Source organism: Hemiscyllium ocellatum, chromosome 16, assembly GCF_020745735.1.
Source record: "Hemiscyllium ocellatum isolate sHemOce1 chromosome 16, sHemOce1.pat.X.cur, whole genome shotgun sequence".
NCBI lineage: Eukaryota > Metazoa > Chordata > Chondrichthyes > Orectolobiformes > Hemiscylliidae > Hemiscyllium > Hemiscyllium ocellatum.
The window spans coordinates 59,550,741-59,573,125 of record NC_083416.1 but is presented as its reverse complement, the minus strand read 5'-3'; the positions used below and the strand labels follow the sequence as shown (position 1 = coordinate 59,573,125).

The 22,385-nt window shown below is 41.1% G+C and overlaps 1 protein-coding gene across 2 annotated transcripts in view; it reads left to right on the top strand.

Moving 5' to 3' along the window:
- Positions 1 to 22,385, top strand: part of gabrb2a (gamma-aminobutyric acid type A receptor subunit beta2a) — a 242,438-nt gene that overhangs the window by 181,317 nt on the left and 38,736 nt on the right. For both annotated transcript variants that reach the window (XM_060836867.1, XM_060836868.1), the window contains exon 5: positions 19,439 to 19,521. In XM_060836867.1, coding sequence (XP_060692850.1) covers positions 19,439 to 19,521 — 83 coding nt within the window. The remainder of the gene's footprint in view (positions 1 to 19,438; positions 19,522 to 22,385) is intronic.

Here is a 22,385-nt window from a genome sequence, read left to right as displayed (position 1 = left end):
TGTTTAGCTGATTAACCATCAAGTAAAAGATCAATGGTTCAACTTATAGACGACAGAATTTTATCTTTGAAAAAAGATCAAAAGAGGAAGTAACTTTCCACCTTGTCATTTGAACTTTCGATTGTTGGAATTAAGGTTCAGTTAAGGTATTTAAGATTCTGCTGGATGACGATGTTGATAGAAATAATGTGCAAGGGTATAGGGAGAAAGCAGGAGATTGACACTAGGTACTCATTTGGAGAGCTGGTGTCAATTTGATTGGCCAAATGGCCACCTTTTGGATCATAACATTTCTGTGAGACTCTGATTCTTAGTCAATCAGAGAAGGTAATTGGTCTTCTTCCTGCACTGCTGACCGTTCCTCCAAACTGCTGGAATGGCACTGACCCAGGGAGCTACTTCAGACCAAGGTGGCAGGGTGTGGTTTCACAGCCTCCACTATCGGTTCTGGGGTTAATCGACATTTCTCCCCTGCACCACCCATACAACAGGTCCTCCAAGCCCCTGTTCAAAAAGCAGGGTGCCAATTTCCCCTTCTCTGCCCAATTCAGGGCAAATGTCATGAAATATGCTTGACAGTTCCAGGCTGCTAGCACTTGTCTAATTGTATAACAGTCTTTCGAAGTTCAAGCCAATGCCAGAGATGACAGTCTTTTGCAGGATATTCCAGCACTGGTAAGTTGGCTTTGGCTATGACAAATAGAAAAAGCAGTCTAATATTGGACGGGGCAAGTTTGGGATGATAGAATTCAAAATCTTGCTAGAACCGATGGAAAGAAATCCTACATGAAACTTGATTAAAATATCACTTTGTGGAAAAATGGTAAGATTCAGTTCTAAGGCATGCATCCATCTTTCTAAATTATTTGCACTTTGCCAATTTGCAGGTAGCTTAGGCGATAATTCAGGGTTGTGAGTTTTCAGGTTCTATTTCTTAAGTTTGTGTTTAACTTCTTATACTGAAAGTGCAAAATCTCCTTGTTTATTCAGCCTGTGTTGTTAGTACGTATGTAGACCATGTTGACTTGATACAACCCCTCCCACCACTAGTTCCTTATCGACCCTGAGCAGATATCCTGAGCCCTGGATTTGGGCAGGCAGTGACATTGCTCTGGGACACAGATTTGAATCCCACTGTAACAGAGGGTGAACTTTGAATTCATTAATGATTTTAAAATAATACTAGGCTAAGGGTGACCATATAACCACTACGGATTTGTTGTAAAAACTGATCTAGTTTATTAATTTTCTTTCGGGAAATAAATCTATTCATCCTTAACCAGTTTGGCCCACGTGTGACTTAGACCCAGAGCAATGTTATTGACTCTTAATGCTTGCCCTCTTGCCAGTTAGGGACAGGCAATAAATGCTGACCTATCCAAAAATGCTGACACCTCATGAATAAAGGGAAACGAATACATAGACTTACCAATTGTTTTCAATAAAGAAGTGTCAAACTCTCTGACTATATTGTTCTTTATTACCATATAGTCATAGAGTCATAGAGATGTACAGCATGGAAACAGACCCTTCGGTCCAACCCATCCATGCCAACCAGATATCCCAACCCAATCTAGTCCTACCTGCCAGCACCCGGCCCATATTCCTCCAAGCCCTTCCTATTCATATACCCTTCCAAATGCCTCTTAAATGTTGCAATTGTACCAGCCTCCACCACTTCCTCTGGCAGCTCATTCCATACACATACCACCCTCTGAGTGAAAAAGTTGCCCCATAGGTCTCTTTTATATCTTTCCCCTCTCACCCTAAATCTATGCCCTCTAGTTCTGGGCTCCCCGACCCCAGGGAAAAGACTTTGTCCGTTTACCCTATCCATGCCCCTCATAATTTTGTAAACCTCTATAAGGTCACCCCTCAGCCTCCGATGATCTTCATTGCTGTGGACTGGATTCAAATTCAGGCAGACCATAGAAAACTGGCAGATTGCTTTCCCTTAAGGACATTAGTGAAGCAATTTTTTGTTATATAAACATGGCAATCAACAGTGATTACATGGTTGCCATTAGCCTTGTTTTTTTTATTCTGGATGTTTTAATTTTAATTCAAGTTTCACTATTTGTCATGATGGTATTTGAACCCATGTTTCTAAGAACATTAGTCTGTGGTTTGGGACTACTAGTCTAGAGACATTGTTGTCAAGCCATTGCCTCCCTTATGCTCCTTCTACTTGAATGGCTTCCTGTAGCATCATGCCATAGTTACTCATCCACCTGGCAGATCTAACTCCCACTAAAATCAGGGTGAAGAATCTCAAACTTGCTGGAATTGTTAAGACTGATGCTCCTGTACTCTGACCTATTTAGGTGTGAAAGTCAGGGAATTTTTATCTGGGTTAAGTACCATAAAGGAATGCCTAGGAATTAATAGCATTATATTTCACTGGGTATTTCTAAATGTTTAAATGCATATTATATATACGTTACTCTATCTTGTCTTCATTTCTTTTGAGAAAATCTTTTTTATTGTTAAAGTCAAATTTGCTTGTTTGTGTTTCAGTGGAAGACCACATCATTAAAACCTATATATACATATATATTATATCAAGCAAGATTTCAATCTGGGATCTGATTTATCCAGTAATAATTTCAGCTGGGATGAAAATATATGAAGAGTTTGCAGTTGCCTGAGTATTAGTTTGAGATTATACAGAAAAATTGAAGACCTGTAGTACAAAATAGAAATACAAGTTGATTAAGATGTTTCTAAAGAAAACTTTGAAACTTCTTTGTTATATTTGGCTGACCATGAAAGTAATTATGAAACAAACATGATTGTTGCTGTTATGTCCACAGTTTAAAGGTGTTGAAGGGGAAAAATAACAGGCTCTCCATTATGTTTAATACAATGAAGTTTAAATCCTGCAGAGTCATAGAGATGTACAGCATGGAGCCAGACCCTTTAGTCCGATTCATCCATCAGATATCTGCTGACCAGATATCTTAAATAACTCTAGTCTAATTTGCAAGCATTTGGCACATAGCCGTTGAAAGACTTCCTCAGCAAAATTCTATCCGGATGCCTTTTAAATGTTGTCATTGTACCAGCCTCCACCATTTTCTGTGGCAGCTCATTCCATATGCGCAGCACCCACGGCATGAAAAAGTTGCTCCTTAGGTCCCTTTTAAATATTTCCCCTCTCTCCCTAAACCAATGCCATCTAGTTTTGGACTAACCCTCCACCCCGCACCCCCCGGGAAAAGACATTGTCTATTTATCCTATCCAAGCCCTTCATGATTTATAAACCTCTATAAGGTCACCCCTCAGTCTCCAACGCTCCAGGGAAAATAGCCCCAGCCAATTGAGCCTATAGCTCAAACCCTGTAATACTGGGTTTTCTGACCCCTTTCATGTTTCACATCTTTCCAATTGCACATAGTATTCCAAAAGTGGCCTAACCGATGTCCAATACAGCCACAACATGACCTCCCAACTCATGTACTCAAGGCACTGACCAATGAAGGCAAGCATACCAAAGGCCTTCTTCACTATTCTATCTACCTACGACTCCACTTTCAAGGAACTATGAACCTGCACACCAAGGTCTCTTTGTTCAGCAACACTCCCCAGGACCTCGCCATGAAGTCTATAACTCTTGCCCTGATTTGCCTTTCCAAATGCAGCACCTCATATTCATCTAAATAATCCATCTGCCACTCCTCGGCTAATTGGCCTACCATTGTACTTTGAGGTAACCTCTTCATTGTTCAATTTTGGTATCATCTACGAACTTAGTAACCATACCTACTATGTTCACATCCAAATCATTTATAAATGAAAAAAGCAGTGGACCCAACACCGGTCCTTGTGGCACACCGCTGGTCACAGGCCACCAGTCTAAAAAGCAACCCTCCACCATCACCCTCTGTCTTCTACCTTCAAGCCAGTTTGTATCAAAGTGGCTAGTTCTCCCTATATTCCATATGATCTAACCTTGTAAACCAGTCTACCGTAAGGAACCTTGTCGAATGCCTTACAAAAGTCCATGTAGATAAGATGCATTGCTCTGCCCTCATCAATCCTCTTCGTTACTTCTTCAAAAAACTCAATTAAGTTAGTCAGACACAATTTCCCTCACACAAAGCCATGTTAACTATCCCTAATCAGTCCTTGCCTTTCTAAATACATAGAAATCCTTCCTTCAGGATTCCCTCCAACAACTTATCCAAAGATAATGTCAGGCTCACTGGTCTGTAGTTCCCTGACTTTTCCTCAATACCTTTCTTAAATAGTGGTACCACATTAGCCAACCTCCAGTCATCCGGCACCTCACGTGTGACTTTCAATGATACAAATATGTCAGCTAGGGGCCCAACAATCACTTCCCTAGTTTCTCACAGAGTTGCAGGGTGCACCTGATCGGTCCTGAGGGACTTACCCACCTTTGTGTTTTCAGCCATTTAGCAGCACCACCTTGTAATAGAACATAGAAAAGTACAGCACAGAGCAGGCCTTTGGCCCACAATGTCATGCCGAGAATTAATCTGAATGTAAAACAAAATATAGTAACCTACGCACTCCTCAATTCATTGCTGTGCATGTGCATGTCCAGCAGTCACTTAAATGTCCCTAATGTCTCTGCTTCCACCACTACCACCGCTGACAAACATTGCATGCATTCACAACTCTTTGCATAAAGAACCTTCCTCTGATGTCTCTTCTATACCTTTCTCCCATTATCTTGAAACTATTAACCTTCGTGCCAGTTAATCCTGCCCTGGGGAAATGTGTCTGGCTTTTGACTCTATCCATGCCTCTCATTACCTTGTGTACCTCGATCAGGTCACCTTTCTTCCTCCTTCTCTCCAGAGAGAAACGTCCAAGCTTAGTCATCCTGTCTTGACAAGGCAAGTCCTCCAGTCCAGATAGCATCCTCCTGTTAATGAAAGCCAAAATACCAAATGCTTTCTTAACAACACTATCCACCTGGGTTGCAACTTTGAGGGATCTGTGTACTTGAACACCTGATGAAGGAGCGTGACTCCGAAAGCTAGAGTGCTTCCAATTAAACCTGTTGGACTATAACCTGGTGTTGTGTGATTTTTAACTTTGTGATTAAAGGCAGTCAGCATGGCTTTGTGAGGGGCAGGTCATGCCTCACAAATCTTATTGAGTTCTTTGAGGAGGTAACGAGACTGGTCGATGAAGATCGAGCAGTGGATGTGGTGTATATGGACTTCAGCAAGGCATTTGATAAGGTTCCCCATGGTAGACTCATTCATAAAATCAGGAGGTATGGGATACTGGGAGATTTGGCTGTCTGGATTCAGAATTGGTTGGCTGACAGAAGGCAGAGAGTGGTTGTAGATGGAAAGTATTCTGCCTGGAGGTCATTGATGAGTGGTGTCCCACAGGATTCTGTTCTTGCGCCTTTGCTCTTTGTAGTTTTATAAATGACTTGGATGAGGAGGTTGAAGGGTGGGTTAGTAAATTTGCCAATGACACAAAGGTTGGTGGTGCCATTAACAGTATTGAGGGCTATTGCAGGTTGCAGCATGACAAAAACAGGATGCACAGCTGGGCTGAGAAATGGCAGATGGAGTTCAACCTGGATAAATGCAAAGTAATGCATTTTGGAAGGCTGAACTTGAATGCTGAATATCAGATTAAAGACAGGATTCTTGGCAGTGTGGAGGAACAGAGGGATCTTGGTGTTTAAGTGCATAGATCCCTCAAAGTTGTCACCCAAGTGGATAAAGTTGTTAAGAAAGCATATGGTGGTTTGGCTTTCATTAACAAGGGGATCGAGTTTAAGAGCCATGAGGTTTTGATGCAAGTCTACAAAACCCTGTTGAGTCCACACTTGGAACATTGTGTCCAATTCTGGTTGTCCTCTTACAGGAAAGATACGGAGGCTTTGGCAAGGGTGCAAAGAAGGTTTACCAGGATGCTGCCTGGACTGGAGGGTTTGTCTTGTGAAGAGAGGTTGACTAAGCTCCGATTTTTCTCTGGAGAGAAGGAGAAAGAGAGGTGACCCGACCGAGGTATACAAGGTAATGAGAGGCATGGATAGAGTCACTAGCCAAAGACTTTTCCCCAGGGCAGGATTGACTGGCATGAGGGGTCATAGTTTAAGATATTAGGAGGAAAGTATTGAGGAGCCGTCAGAGAGAGGTTCTTTACGCAGAGAGTTGTGAATGCATGGAATGCGTTGCCAACGGTGGTGGTGGAAGCAGATCATTAGGGACATTTAATTGACTGCTGGAAATGCACAGCAGTGAATTGAGGGGTGTGTAGGTTTGGTTATTTTATTTTAGGTTCGGAGTGATCCTCGGCACAACATCGTGGGCCAAAGGGATTGTTCTGTGCTGTATTTTTCTAAATTCTATGGACACGCTTCAAGATGTGTGCTTATTTCCCCATGATCTTTACCTTCTATATCCTTTTCCACTGAAAACACTGATGCAAAAAACTTGTTTAGTATATCCCCCATCTCCTGCAATTCCACACACATGTGGCCTTGTTGATCATTAAGGGGTCTTATTCTCTCTCTCGTTGCTCTTTTGTCATGAAGCTATTTGTCGAAACCTTTTGGATTCTCCTTTGCCCTATTTGCTAAATCTATCCCATGTCTGCTTTTTGCCCTCCTGATTTCCCTAATAAGAATACTCCTACTGCCTTTATACTCTTCTCGAGATTCACTTGATCTGTGGTGTCTGTACCTGACATCTGCTTCCTTCTTTTTCTTGACCAAAACCTCAACTTCTCTCATCAACCAGTGTTCCGTACATTTGTCAGCCTTGCTCTTCAGCCTAACAGGAACATACTGTCTCTGAACTCTCATTAGCTCATTTTTGAAGGCTTCCCATTTTCCAGCCATCTCTTTACCTGCAAAAATCCATCCACAATCAACTTTTGAAAGTTCTTGTCTAATATTGTTAAACTTGGCCTTCCTCCAGTTGAAAACTTAAACTTTTAGAAATGGTCTATTCCTTTTCCATCACTGTTTTAAAACTAATAGAATTATGGTCACTCACCCTAAAGTGCTCCACCAGGACACCTCAGTTAACTGCCCTGCCTTATTTCCCAAGTGTTTTGCACCATCTCAGGTTGGTACATCCACATACTGAATCAGAAATCTTACTTGTGAAAAATTCCACTCTGTCCAAGCCCTTAACACTATGGCAGTCTGGGTCTATGTTTGGAAAGTTAAAATCCCCTACCATTACAATTCTATTATTCTTACACATAACTGAGATTCCCTTACAAATTTGTTTCTCAATTTCCTGCTGGCTATTGGGGGTATATTGTACAATCCCAATCAGGGAATCATCCCTTTCTTATTTCTCAGATCCACCCAAATAACCTGCTTGGACATATTCCCAGGAATATCCTCCTTCAGTACTGCTGTAATGTTATACCTAATCAAAAATGTCACTCCCACTCCTTTCTTGCCCCTCTTTCTATTCTTCCTATTGCATCTTTACCCTGGAACATTAAGTTGCCAGTCCTGACAATCCCTGAGCCATGTCTCTGTAATTGCTATGATATCCCAGTCCCATGTTCCCACTATACCCTGAGTTCATCTGCCTGACCTGTAAATTGCATTGAAATAAATGCAATTTATCAGTGCTACCTCATTCTCTGCTTTGTTCCTACCTGCCCTGACTTTGTCCCTTTCCCAACTGTCTCAGATTGGTCTCTTTCCTTACTATCTCTCTGGTCCCTCAATTCCTGCAGGAGTAATGATCAATAACATGTAACTCTCCCTTCTCTCCAACATCCAACAAGAAAAGCACATTGCTGGACTAAAGGCCATGCACCTTAATAGACCCAGAGAAAATGCACATTCTTACTGCTCTGAAAAACACTTGTCCCAACTAGCTGTTTTATTCTTTTAAAGTTAATTAAGAGATAGATCTCAATAAAACATACAATCAAAAAGGAATCCACCCTACTCACTATTGTAGAGTTACGAAAATATGTAAGGTTACAATTCTAAAAGCCACTTGGCTGCTCCCCAGGTGTGAACTCTCCCACACAGATTTCTCCAAGGTCAGCTGTGAATTTCGCTGTTGTTAATTTTTCTTAGATGACTCTGATGTCCAGAGATACTTGAAATCAAACAGCAGAGCAGTCAGCTGTGCAGATTCACAGCTGGGTCAGACAGTAGTGCAGGTTTTTGCTTCATTTGATTCACTTCCCATGTCTCTGTATTCCTCCTTTCTAAAGTGCTGTTGTTTGAATTTTTTTCCCCACTGTTCCAATAATTACTGCTCCTAGAGTTTGAAGAAATCATCTCCAACACTGAAAATACTTCAAAAAAGGAATAGCTCTTACAGCCACAATTTTTTCCTGTCTCCATCTTGGATTACCCAGAATCCTTCTGTTGTTACATGTACTTGTTTTTGTTTGGGTTTGAGCTTTCATTGCTTTGTTTCTACAATATATGTAATTGTATGAATGAAAATGTTATCTTTATAGTTTGTAATAGGCTATTTGTAGACATTGAAGATGGTGGTTGTATTTTCAAAGCCATCCATCATCACTATTGTAAAGCTATCCTTCTTCAAAGCAATTGTTATGATGAAATCCATTTCTTGTATTTATTTGCACTGTGTGGGCTGGCTGCCTGTTGAAATTGTAACTTTTAGCATAGTTGTTCCAGTGCTTGAAATATTTATTCTTGCCTTGTAATAGAAGGATCTCTGAGGGTAGTTGAAGCTCTTTTAGCCTGTGTTATGACCCACTGACATTGTAGACTGGAAATCAAGCCCTGCTATTTCCCAGAATAAACAGAAAACTTAATGATTTTTGCAAGTACGCAATGATTTTCCAGTGTAGTTGTCATCTTGACCCAGATTGACAGAAAGCACAGACCAGGTTTCTGTACTCCACGAAAATTACTTGTATCAAATAAATAGTTTCTAGCTGCAAGTAAACAGTTCTGAATGGTCAGCATATAACTTTACTAATTAAAACTTAGTAATTAGTGATTCGTAACGGATCACCACTCCCCACCAAATCAGCTAGTTGTCGCCAACCAAAGCTCCATTTGTACATAACTCTTTGGCTCCAGTTAGCCTCCAACTACTGCTGTAACCTGCAACAGTGCAAACAGCGTTCACAATAAGTATCAACTTAGTTGCTTTCAAACTATACAGGAATTCTTCAGACTCTAATTTGAAAACATGTTTTTTTCTTATTTCAGCCCACAATTAAGGAACATAAAATGAAGAAGACATGGTCTTTACATCTGTTCAAGTTAAAGATCAATAGATTTCTACATACTGAAGGCACCAAGAATAGTACAGTAGCATAGGAAAGCGATGTTAGACCACAAGACCATAAGATGTAGGAGCAGAATTAGGCCACTCAGCCCAGCAAGTCTGTTCTACCATTCAATGATGGCTGATATGTTTCTTAAACCCATTCTCTTGCCTTCTCTCTGTAATCTTTGATCCTCTTACTAATCGACAACCCATCTGCCTCTGTCTTAAATTACTCAATGACTTGGTCTCCAAAACCTTCTGCGGCAATGAGTTCCATAAATTCACACCTGGCTGAAAAAAGTCCTCCTCATCTCAATTCTAAAGAGTCATCCCTTGGATTCTTATTTCTCCTTTTAGTGGAAACTTCTTATCTATATCCATTCTATCTAGGCCTCTCAATATTCTGTAACTTTCAATTAGATCCCCACTTATCCTTCAAAACTCTGAGTACTGTGATGATACTATGGGCTAAAGAAATACATTTTGTCCTTTTTTTTAAATGAAGAGAGGTTAAGACAGAGGTGAGTGGTCTGCTCCAACCCAATAAAGTAAACAGCTTGTGAAGCCTTGGGATTTTTTTTCTTAAGTTGGAACAACAGACACAGCATGAAGGAGTGGGGTCAAGATTCCACAGAACCAAGGTTTTAGCTTGGTTAACGTTCAGTAGCTATTAAGGTTTGCAGGCTGCTATACATCTGTCCCTGCTACAATGAAATGCTGGTGTTCTTACTCTGAGTTTTCTCAATGTTCTTTCCTCCTGGACTAAAGAATTGCATGTGAGATAATCTATTTTCCTGAATTTGCTTTTGCCAAGGGTGTGTTTATGGGATGTTATTATTTTGGAGCAGTTGATGTTTAGTAGTTAAATAATTTATTGTTCTGTTAAGTTTTTCAATGAAGTTATTCCAATTATTCTTTCTTTTATTTGTATTTTAAATATCATTTAAGAATAAAATGTGTTGTTTCAAGCCTGGTAGTTTGCCCAAGCAAATTGCTCCCAGAACACACTTCCCTTTAAATTTAAGCAAAAGTTGGGGTTCAGGCTAACTTCTCCTTTATTTTGAGAGAGTTTAATCTGGTCCATAACACTACAGGCCCACAGTCTTCAATTGCTCCTCATGTGACAAGCTCTTCATGCCCAGAATCGTTCTTTTTAGCCTCCTCTGAACTCTTCCAATGCCAGCTCATCATTCATTAGATATAGGCCCAAAATAGTTCACAACATTGTAAATGCATGCTGACCAAAACCTTGTCCAGCCCCAGAAATACGTCTCTGCCCTTGTATACCAGTTCACTTGAAATGAATGTGAAATTGCATTTGCTTTCCTAACTACAAACTGAACCTAATATTAACTTGAAGAATATTTTGAACTAAGACTCCCAAGTATCTTAATACTTCAGATTTCCAAAGCCTTCCCCATGTAGAAAATAATTTATGCTGCTTCTTCCTACCGAAGTGCATAATTTTATACTTTCCCACATTGTATTCCATCTGCCACTTCTTTGCCCATTATCCTCGCCTGTCTAAGTTCTTCTGCAGCCTCACTGCTTCCTCATCACAACCTGTCGCTCTACCATCCTTTTCATCATCTGCAATCTTAGCAACAATGCCCTCAGTTCATTCATTCAGAGTGTTAATGTATAGCATAGATATTTGTGGTCCCAATACTGATCCTTGTGGAATTCCACTGGTCACTAGCTGCCATCCTGAAAAGACCCTTTTATTTCTACTCTTTGCCTTCTGCCGATCAACCAATCCTGTCAATGCCAATACTTTGATCCTACCACCATGGGTTCTTATTTTACTTTGCAGCATCTTGTCAAATGTCTTCTGGAAATCCAAACAGAGTACATCCAGTAGCTCCCCTTTGCTAACTTGCTCATTACCTCCTCAAAGAATTTTAACCAATTTGTCAGGTATGACCTCCCCTTGACAAAGGTCTGCTGACTCAGCTCTATTATACCATGCACATTCAAATACTCCACTATCTCATCCTTAATAATGGACTCTAAAATATCACCAACAATCAAGATCAGGCTAACCGGCCTACAGTTTCCTGTTTCTGTCTCCCTTTGTTCTTGAACACAGATGGTTTGCATCAACCATTTTCCAATTCTTTGGGACCATATCTGACTCAAGTGATTCCTGAAAAATCACCAATGCCTCCAAAACCTCCTCAGTTATCTCATTCAAAACTCTGGGCTGTTGTTTTAATTGCATGATGCTGTGATCTTTTGCGATAAATTCTGTGTCTTATGATCCTGCCCCACTAGTTACCTGATGAAGGAGCAGTGCTCTGAAAGCTAGTACTTTTAAATAAACCTGTTGGACTATAACCTGGTGTTGTGTGGTTTTTAACATTATATTTAAAAGTAAGCAGCCAGTTTGCTGTTATGAAGCATGAAAATGTTTCCACTTGGAAATTATAAATATTTTTCTTAAATACTGAGCTGAGTGTAATATTTTAAGGCTGTCATGAATGACATCCTACAGTTATAGTTAGTTAATTTCATGAAGCTACTTCTAACTACATTTGTGCCCATTACCATGACACCTATCACCATATTCTTGTCTACACACAAGCTTAGTAAAAGTTACATGTCATTCTTGTTTTACAAGTGTAAACATGTGTCAAAACATTCAATGGGATAACTGGCATGCATAGGAACTATGCTATTTGTCATATTGGCAAAGTTAGACAAAGAAGTATCAAAAGCCAATACAAGAAACATGATGTGAAGGAATTGTAGTGGTCGAGTAGAGAAATATAGGGAGGCTCATGGGAGCCTGGGTGTGATGGGAAGGCAGCAGTTTGTGTGTTTTAAATGTGGAGCTAGGAGAATAACATTTGCACAGCTGGCCTCCTTATTCACGCACATGTACTTTAAAGAAATCACTGTAGGCCATGATCAATAAGGTATTTGCTTAAAGACCATATTAGGCCTTGACTAAATCTAATTTATCTCAATGTAGTTGCACACCCAGTGTCATATGGATGTTAGGCTCAATATTTGATTTGCAACATGCTTAACTCTAATTCAGTCATGAGCCCTGGATATCTATTTCTTAGACTTGCACCAATATGGTGACCAACTCATTGCCAGTTCGTAATTAATTTATGCTTTCTGCCTAGTGTATTAGATGTTCAGCTAACTACTGAGGCATTCAGCTGGCTGTTTAACCCTGAGAAAATGGTGCCAGCCTATAAGTTAATTTTAACTTAACAAACATTATCACAATACCTGGGGTGAATTTTATGGCATAGCTTTTCAGCCCTACAGTAAAATTTGATTTTGTTTTTAAAATTCATTTATGGGAGTTGATTCCTTCAACTGACACTTCATCATAAAGTCAAAACAATTCCTCATTCAGGAAGAGCCAAATGATGCTGATGTGGGTTATGAAGGAAATGAAAAATAGATCAGGTTAATAAAATCAGGTGGTAAGTTTTGTAGGTCAGTTATTTTCCTTCTGATTAGTTTCAAAAGCAGTAAAACAGCAATCAAAATTGAGTGCAAATGGAAACTTATAATATCAATGTAATTTAGCTAACAAAAAATAAGCTATGCCACCCATCTATCTCATCCAGCTGCCTGAATAAATTTATGCTTTGGATCTCATTTGAGTTGCAGCCTAAAAAAAAGAACTTATGCAAATTATTCTTCTGTGATCCTTTTAAAGACTACTTGTTTGTCCATTCATTGCCTAGCACATGAAGATACCCAATTTACAGAGGAACCTCGATTATCCAAACGAGATGGGCGGGCAATATTTCATTCGGCTAATTGATTATTCGGTTAACTATTCAATGCCTCTCCTCTGGGACTAGTAGTTTTCTGAAATTTCCTTTTTCCTCGCTTGGCCTGCCTTACTCCCTCTCTCTGTCTCAGGGTTTGTTTCTGAGTAGACACACACTTGTGTGTAAGGGATCTGCAGCACTGCTGAAGCTGCTTCCTGCCGCTGCTTCACTTCAATGGGATTGACAGAGCAAACACTTGTTATGTCCGTTCCCTGAGCAAGAGACTAGGCGGCAGCACACTTGCAATACCCTCCACCGCCTCACCTCTGCCCGCCCCCAAACCCCACCCCCCCACCCCCGGCAGTCGGACTGGACACCAAAAACAAGACTGCTGCTGCCTTTTGGAGGGGCTGAGTCTCAAAATCTCTCTTGCTCTCTCTCTCTCTCTCACAGACACACGAACGCACACCACACGCGCGCGCACACACACACACACACACACACACACACACACACACAGTTCCTACTCCGCTCTGTACAGGACAATCTTGGAGAGATTATCTGGGGAAGGGGGGTTTAAAGGTACACCCCTGTCCAGCCGGACTGGACACCAACGACAAGACTGCTGCTGCTGCCTTTTTTTGAAGGGGGAGGGGTGGGGGAAAGAGAGGTCATTCTCAGAATAGCACATACACACACACAATGTTTTGACAAGTACCCATTCTGCCCTGTACAGGACAATCTTGGAGACATTATCTGGGGAATGGGGGTTTTGGGTACACCTTGTGTAGACCTCCAGGGCAAGTGTGGGGAGAGAGAGGGAGTGGGAGGTCAGTCAATTGTACAGAGGAACCTCTATTATCCGAATATCAGATTATCAGAAGAAGATCTCAAGGTCCTGATAGAAACATTACGTCAAAAAGGTGTTACCAACACTGATTGCGTCTTTTGTTTACAGTGATTAAATGTGAACTCAGCTTACTGAAATGCTGCTGAGAACAGTCCTGGACATTGATGGGAGCCCAGGCACCGTCTCCAAATGACTGACCACTCGCCCTCTCTCTCTCCCCTCACATTTTCCCTGGAGTTCTACACAATGTGTACCCAAAACCCCCATTCCCCAGATAATGTCTCCAAGATTGTCCTGTACAGGGCAGAATGGGTACTTGTCAAAACGATGTGTGTGTGTGTTTGCGCTATTCTGAGACTCACCTCTTTCCCCCCCCCCCCTTAAAAAAGGCAGCGACAGCAGTCTTGTTGTTGGTGTCCAGTCCAGCTGTCATCTCCATTGTGGGGACGGGAGCATGGTGCAAAGTGTGTTGCTGCCTCGTCTCCTGAATGGGGAGCAGATATAGCAAGTGTTCACTCTGTCAATCCCATTGAAGTGAAGCATTGGCAGGGAAAGGCCTCAGCAGTGCTGCGGGTCCCTAACACACAAGTGTGTGTCTGCTCAGAAACCAACCCTGAGACAGAGAGAGGGAGTAAGGCAGGCAGAGCAAGGAAAAAAGAAACGTCAGAAAACTCAGAGTCCAAGAGGAGCGGCATTGAATCTGTTAATCAAATAATCAGTTATCTGAACGAAATACTGCCTGTCTGTTTCGTTAGGATAATTGAGGTTCCTCTGTACTTATTTACTTAGGCATGAGCCAAGACTCAGTACAGGATCAGAATTGCAAATGCAAGTAACCCTGATCAATTTCTTCAGATCAATTTACATCTTGGCTGAATATAGCGTTTGCTAATCCTTGAACATCAAAGAACTAGCCTAGGTTCCTCTCGGCCATCCTATCCATCATCTTGAACACTGACAGCCTATTCTTCATTTTTTTCAAAAAATTATTTGATAGAATGTGGACAGCACTGGCTAGGCTAGCATTTATTGCCAATTCCTAATTGCCCTTGTCACCCACAACTGTCATATGCACTGGAAATGAAATCTTGCTATACTCCTGAGTCATCACTTAAGTTAAAGGTTTTATAAAAGTATGCAAACTTGCACAATTTCTTTTCAGACCCAATTTAACAGAAAGTATGGATCAGGCTTCTGGAGAATTCTTTAGAAGAATGAGTATTTATTAAAAATACTTAAATTCTAGCTACAGGTAAACAGCAATGAACTTTTGACATATAACTCCACTCGTTAAAACCGTAAACCTTTGATAAAGCTCCCTATATGCATACAGAGGCAGACATAGGTGGACAAAAATGTCAGTGCTATGGGTTGAAGAAAGAACAACTGGAAATGATGTTATAGAGTCATGCAGCATGGAAACAGGCCCTACAGTTGAACTTGCCCAGGCTGACCAGGTTTCCCAAACTAATGTAGTCCCACTTGTCCAGGTTTGGCCCAAATCCCTTTAAACATTTCTTATTCATGTACCTATCCAAATGTCTTTTAAATGTTGTTACTATACCCGCATCTACCACTTCCTCTGGCAGTTCATTCAACATAACAATTGCTCTCTGTATGAAACAGCTGCCCCTCAGATCACTTTTAAACCTTTCTTCTCTTACCTTAAAATTATGCCAAAAATCTCACAACACCAGGTTATTGTCCAATGCGTTCATTTGAAAACACTAGCTTTTGGAGCACTGCTCCTTCATCAGGTGTAGTGAGAGAAGATCATACTACAGAGAATCATATCCCTTCCAGTGTCCAAAGATTTTTGGCAACATATCATTGACACACACAAGCTGTTCAGATATCCAGGAGCCAATCAGTTGGTTGCTGGCAGGTACTTGGCCTTTGTCATCCACAGCTGGTCACAACTCCATAAACTAATCAGCTTGTTGCTGGAGAAATTTCAGTTTGTACACACCTCCAATATCTGCCCATCTGCAACAAGCCTTCCCCATGCATGAACAAAGCAGTAGTTTAAACACAACTTACAATAAAGTTTTAGTGACTTGCTTTTAAAAAGTGCAGCAATCCCTACACAAGCCTTGGTCTTAAAACCTCCCTTTTCCCATTTCTGTCCAGATCAAAAATACAGAAAAATAAAAACATATAATTCCTTTCCTCTCTTCAAGAAAGGAAATAGGGAAGTCCCCGGCAATTACAGACCAATCTCACGTCTGTTGTCTGCAAGGTGTTAGAAAGGATTCTGAGGGATAGGATTTATGGCCATCTGGAAGAGCATGGCTTGATTAAATGCAGTCAGCACGGCTTTGTGAGGGGCAGGTCATGCCTCACAACTCTTATTGAGTTCTTTGAGGATGTTATGAGACAGGTTGATGAAGGTTGAGTGGTGGATGTGGTGTATATGGACTTCAGCAAGGCATTTGATAAGGTTCCCATGGTAGGCTTGTTCAGAAGGTCAGGAGGAATGGGATACAGGGAAATTTAGCTGTCTGGATACAGAATTGGCTGGTCGACTGAAGACAGCAAGTGATCGTGTATTCTGCAAGTATTCTGCCTGGAAGTCAGTGGTGAGTGGTGTTCCACAGGGCTCTGTTCTTGGGCCTTTACTCTTTGTAATTTTTATTAATGACTTGGATGAGGAGATTGAAGGATGGGTTAGCAAGTTTGCAGATGACACAAAGGTTGGAGGTGTCGTTGACAGTATAGAGGACTGTTGAGGCTGCAGCGTGACATTGACTGGATGCAGAGATGGGCTGAGAGGTGGCAGATGGAGTTCAACCTGGATAAATGCGAAGTGATGCATTTTGGAAGGTCGAACTTGAAAGTTGAGTACAGGATTAAAGACCGGATTCTTGGCAGTGTGGAGGAACAGCGGGATTTTGGTGTGCAGGTACATAGATCCCTTAAAATTTCAACCCAAATGGACAGGGTTGTTAAGAAAGCATATGGTGTTGTGGCTTTCATTAACAGAGGGATTGAGTTTAAAGGTCGTGAGCTCTTGTTGCAGCTCTATAAAACTTTGGTTAGACCGCACTTGGAATACTGTGTCCAGTTCTGGTCGCCCTATTATAGGAAAGATGTGGATGCTTTGGAGAGGGTTGAGAGGAGGTTTACCAGGATGCTGTCTGGAATGGAGGGCTTATCTTACAAAGAGAGGTTGACTGAGCTCAGACTTCTTTCATTGGAAAAAAGAAGGAAGAGAGGGGACCTAATTGAGGTGTACAAGGTAATGAGAGGCATAGATAGAGTTGATAGCCAGATACTTTTTCCCAGGGCAGAAATGACTAACATGAGGGGTCATAGTTTTAAGCTTTTTGGCAGAAAGTATAAAGGGGATGTCAGAGGCAGGTTCTTTACGCAGAGAATTGTGGGAACATGGAATGCCGGTTGCCAGCAGCAGTTGTGAAAGCGAGGTCTTTGGGGATATTTAAGAGACTGCTGGACATGCATATGGTCACAGAAATTTGAGGGTTCATACATTAGGTTTGCCTTACATGAGGATCAATGGTCGGCACAACATCGTGGGCTGAAGGGCCTGTTCTGTGCTGTACTGTTCTATGTTCTATGTTAACACCCTCGAGAAGATAGTTGTTAAAGTTGGCGTAGATTTATCTTCTTGGGTTGTCAAAGGTGCAGGCTAATATGTTATGGATGGTGTCAAAACCTCACTAGTATTATTGCAATTGCATATATATAGGCAGTTGAAGGGTATATTTTATCACATGCCTGACTTGTGATTTGTAGATAGTGGATAGACTTTGAGGAGTCAGATGCTGAGTCACTTATTGCAGAATTCCCTACTATTATAGTACAGTGTTTAAGTGGCTGCTTCAGTTCAGTTTCTGGCAAAGGTAACTCCAAGGATTTGATAATATGGGACACAGTGATTGTCATTGTTGTGGTTAAACTTGTCATGAGACTCAGATACAAGTCATGATCCTTTATGCAAGGAAAGCCAGCTTTAAAACACAGTCTTAAGTCTGAAATCTGGAAAACTTCCATGGACAGGTATCTGTTGCATATACTTCAAGTCATTTTCCTAGTGTTAGTTTACTTATTCCCCACAGTACATGCATCAAGCATTGTTCACATCCACATAAGACCTCCCATATCTTTGCTTCTTATATAGCTAGGCTGTCTTCTGTTTAGTGTCAGTCACTCTGCACATTCCTGGCCTTGCCTTTAACTTCTAACTGAAACCATTTTATCATTGGTTAACTCTTTCAGCTCTCTGCTTTTAGCCTTTGATCTGGGATAAGGTCAAAGTATTACTAGTATTTTTTTGATGTTATGCTCTGCTGCCCATAGATAATATACATGCATTGAGCTTAATGTTGCAAAGATACTCGATAACACTATCTACACAGTTGGCTCAAAAATGTAAGGCTTTGCCTTGTGTTCAGCCTACATTCTTGATTCTGAAAACACAGCCTCAGATGAAGGGATGACCCTTTACAACTGAGTTAAGGAGGAATTTCTTCATCTGAGGCTGGTTAATCTGTGGAACTCACTGCTATAGAGGGCTTGGAAGCTAAGTCATTCAGTATATTTAAGACTGTCCATATCAACTGCTGCAAATACCAATATGTAGCAGTGCACAATTTTCTTGCTACCCTACACAGAGTTTCCCTTTCTTTGTCAGAGTTAGAATTGTATTTCTCATCTCTAATTCATTCAAGAGCGGTACAACTCATAACAAGCTGCAACAATAAGAAAGTTGATTAATTCTCATTGATGTTTTCAAATTTTTCCATGTCTCCCATTACCTTATCACCATAGCCACCTCCTGCCTTTTTTCGTCCGCTCACATTTTGTCTTTCATAGTTGCGCTTTCAGCCATTACACTCTTAGCCTCCAATATTCTCAGTTCAATTTCTATTACTTGCCACCTTTCTTCTCATATTCAGAAACCTATTTGAGGGTCTCCTTCATTAACACCATTTTGTTTCCTTAACCATGGCTCTTATACCCTTAAGACATTCAAGACATTTTCAGTGCATGGGAAATAGCAAATAAGTAATACATTAGTTCAGGGTTTTACCAATGTTAATAATAAACAACTCAAAAAAATAACTAGTTGACAATGTTGAGAAGCAGAAGTTTCCAGTTTTAAGATATTATTTTGTTCTTGATTTGTACCCAAAATGCAGCATGAATGTAAACAAAATAGGAAAAGCTGAAAGCTTTTTGTTTGATTATAAAATACTCCAAAATAATGGCTTGCAGCTAAAGTGAAAATGCCAAAATGCTCATGTACAATGACAGGCAAATACATTAGAGCTTAAGACTTTGAAGTAGGTCTTAACCTACGACCTGGAGGTGAGATTGTCATCACTGAGCTAAGGCTGACACATCATGCAGAGTTCAAGATCAATAAAATTTAGTTTACTGAACCTTGCCAGTGAATAACCAAAATTACAAATGTGTTACAACTTTAAACCCATGTCCTACAACTATTTTGAGGATGTCAAAGCTAATATTCTGAAAGCTGAGATGTCTGTGAATTTGAAGCTCACACCCCTCACAAACACTTTAGTTTTTTTTAAAGAGTGTCCAATGAAACAGCATATCATGCTTGGCTACTAAATTATCATTTACTTTGCAGAATTACCACAACAGCTGCTTGCATGATGGACTTGCGAAGATATCCACTTGATCAACAGAACTGCACACTTGAAATAGAGAGTTGTAAGTATTATATTCATTCACATCACTCCTGAGTCTCAGCACAAGCACTCAACTTTATTACCAAGTCAATGAAGCATGAAATATTAATTCATGTTTGTTTAAAGGTAACGTTTAGCAACTCTGTTTCTGTTTACTAAATGAGTGTTTTCATGGGATTAGACCGGAACTTTCAAAAGTTGATTGGCGAAGGCTGTTTGTAGGTAAAGATAATGTGACCAACAAAATAGATGAGGGCAGAGCGGTAGACATTGTCAGCATGAACTTTAGCAAGGCCTTCAACAAGGTTCCATAGAATGGTTAGGAAAGTTAGATCACATGGCATCCAGTGAAAGCTAACCAACTGGTTAGAAAATTGGTGTATCAATAGGAGAGAGTGTTGCTTTTCAGACTGGAGATCTGTGACCAGCAGAGTTTCGCAAAGATTGGTGCTGGGCATACTGTTGTTTGTCATTTATATAAACAATTTGGATGAGAATAAAAGAATAATGGTTAGTAAATTTGTGGATGACACCAAAATTAGTGGTTATATTAGACAGTGAAGAAGGTTATCTAAGAGTACAAAAGGATCTTGATCAGCTGGATCAATGCGCTGAAGAGTGGCATATGGAATATTAATTTGGTTAAATGCAAGGTGCTGCATTTTAAGGAAATATCTTAGCAGTTAATAGTATGACTCTGGGAAGTGTTGTCAAACAGAGCGACTTAGGGGTTCAGGTATGTAGTTCCTTGAAAGTGGCCTCACAATTAGACAAGATACTGAAAAAGGTTTGGCATGCTTGCCTTCATTGCCCAAAGGGATGTCATTGAATGCCATGTTAGGGCTGTATAGAACATTGGTGAGGTCACTTTTGGGGTATAGAATACAGTTCTGGTTGCCCTGAAGAAGGAAGGATATTATTAAATTGCAAAGGATACTGAAAAAATTTACATGGATGTTGTCAGGACTGGAGGGTTTGAGTTATACAGAGAGGCTGGATAGGCTTGGTCATTTTTCCCTGGAATGTAAGAGGTTGAGGGCTAACCTTGTAGAGGTTTTTTAAATCATGAGGGACATAGATAAGGTGAATAGCAAAGGTCTTTTCCCTAGAGTAGGAGAGTTCAAAACTAGTTTTAAGGTGAGAGAAGTAAGTTTTGAAGGGAACCTGAGGGGCAACTTTTTCCACACAAAGCATGGTGCATATATGGAATGAGCTGCCAGAGAAAGTGGTAGGTGCAGGTATAGTTACAACATTTAATAGACATGTGGACATGAACATGAATAAGAAAGTTTTAGAAGGATATGGGCCAAATGCAGACAATTGGGACTAATCTTAGTTTGGGAAACCTAGTTGTCATGGATGAATTGGACTGAAGATGTTGTATTACTCAATGACTGAGTAAACTCAAGGAAAAATCTCGTTTAGCAACAAAAATCTTTTTTTTGTTTCCATTGGCTTATTTACATATATCTATGTTGTATAGAATAATAGTCAGAATAGAGATCTAATAAAGAATAAATGCAAAGATGAAAGCTCAGAACTCGTCATGATAGCTAGTTGAAATAATTAACAGGGGAACCTCGATTATCCGAACGAGTTGGGTGGGCACTATTTCATTTGGATAATCAATTATTTGGTTAATCAATTAAATACCTTTCCTCTGGGGCTCAGAGTTTTTAAAGTCTGCTCCCCATTCAAGAGACTGCAGTAACATGCAGCGCGCGTGACACTGCCCCCGCCACCCCCACCCCCCACCCCCGTCCAATACTGCCCCCATCCCCGTCCAACACCCCCTTCCCGTCTGCCCCCAAACCTCGTCCAACACTACCCCTGCCCACTCCCCTAACACCGCCCCCCGCACAACCCCATCCAACCCCGTCACCATCCAACACTGCCCCCCGCCGTCCAACACCGCCCCCCGCCTGCCCTCCTCCCTGTCCAGCATTGCCCCTGCTGCGCGTCATCCCCCATCCCTGTCCAACACCGCCTCCCGCCTGCCCCCATCCCTGTCCAGCACTGCCCGTGCCCCCCCCCCCCCCCCCCCCCCCGCCAACCCCATCCCCGTCCAGCACTGTCCCCGCCTGCACCCCCATCCCTGATCAGCACTGCCCTTGTCCCCTGTCTGGTGCAGCCGATGTACATCAACAACAAGACGGCTGCTGCCTTTGTGGGGTAAGTCTCCAAATAGAATGCATGCGCACGCGCGCGCACGCACATACAACTTTTACTGCAACTCTTTGACTGACAGGTTCCACCTCTGCCCTGTACAGACTTTGTTGGAGAAATTATCTGGGGAAGGGCAGGGGGTTGAGGGAAAACCCTTCTGCAGAACTCCAGGGAAAGTGTGGGCAGAGAGAGAGAGAGAGGACGGGAGGTCAGTCATTTGGAGATGATGCCTGTTTAATCACTGATAACAAAAGATCCGATCACTGTTGGAAACACCTCTTTGATGTAATGTTTCTATCGGGACCTCAAGATCTCCTTCGGATAATCCGATTTTCAGGTAATTGGTACTCCGATAATCGAGGTTCCCCTGTATTTTATTATTTTTTTAAACTAAAACCTGACATCTTGAAGGTGAGGTTACTTACTTTGGTAGTTCAAAGTAGAAGAACAGAATATTTGTTATACAGTGTAAAACCTTTAAATGTTCATGTTAAAAGAAACTTGTCTGTACTCATTACAATGAATGGAGTTAGCCTGCAGATACAGCAAACAATGAGAAATGCAAAAAGCCTGTTTAACTTTACTAGTGGTGGATTAAATCTATTGTACTTTGATGAAGCTATTCCTGGAGTAATATGCAGTTTTACTCCCACATCTAAGGAAAAATATACTTGGGGGCTGTAAAAGACTGGGCTGGGAGGGTTAACCTATAACGACATA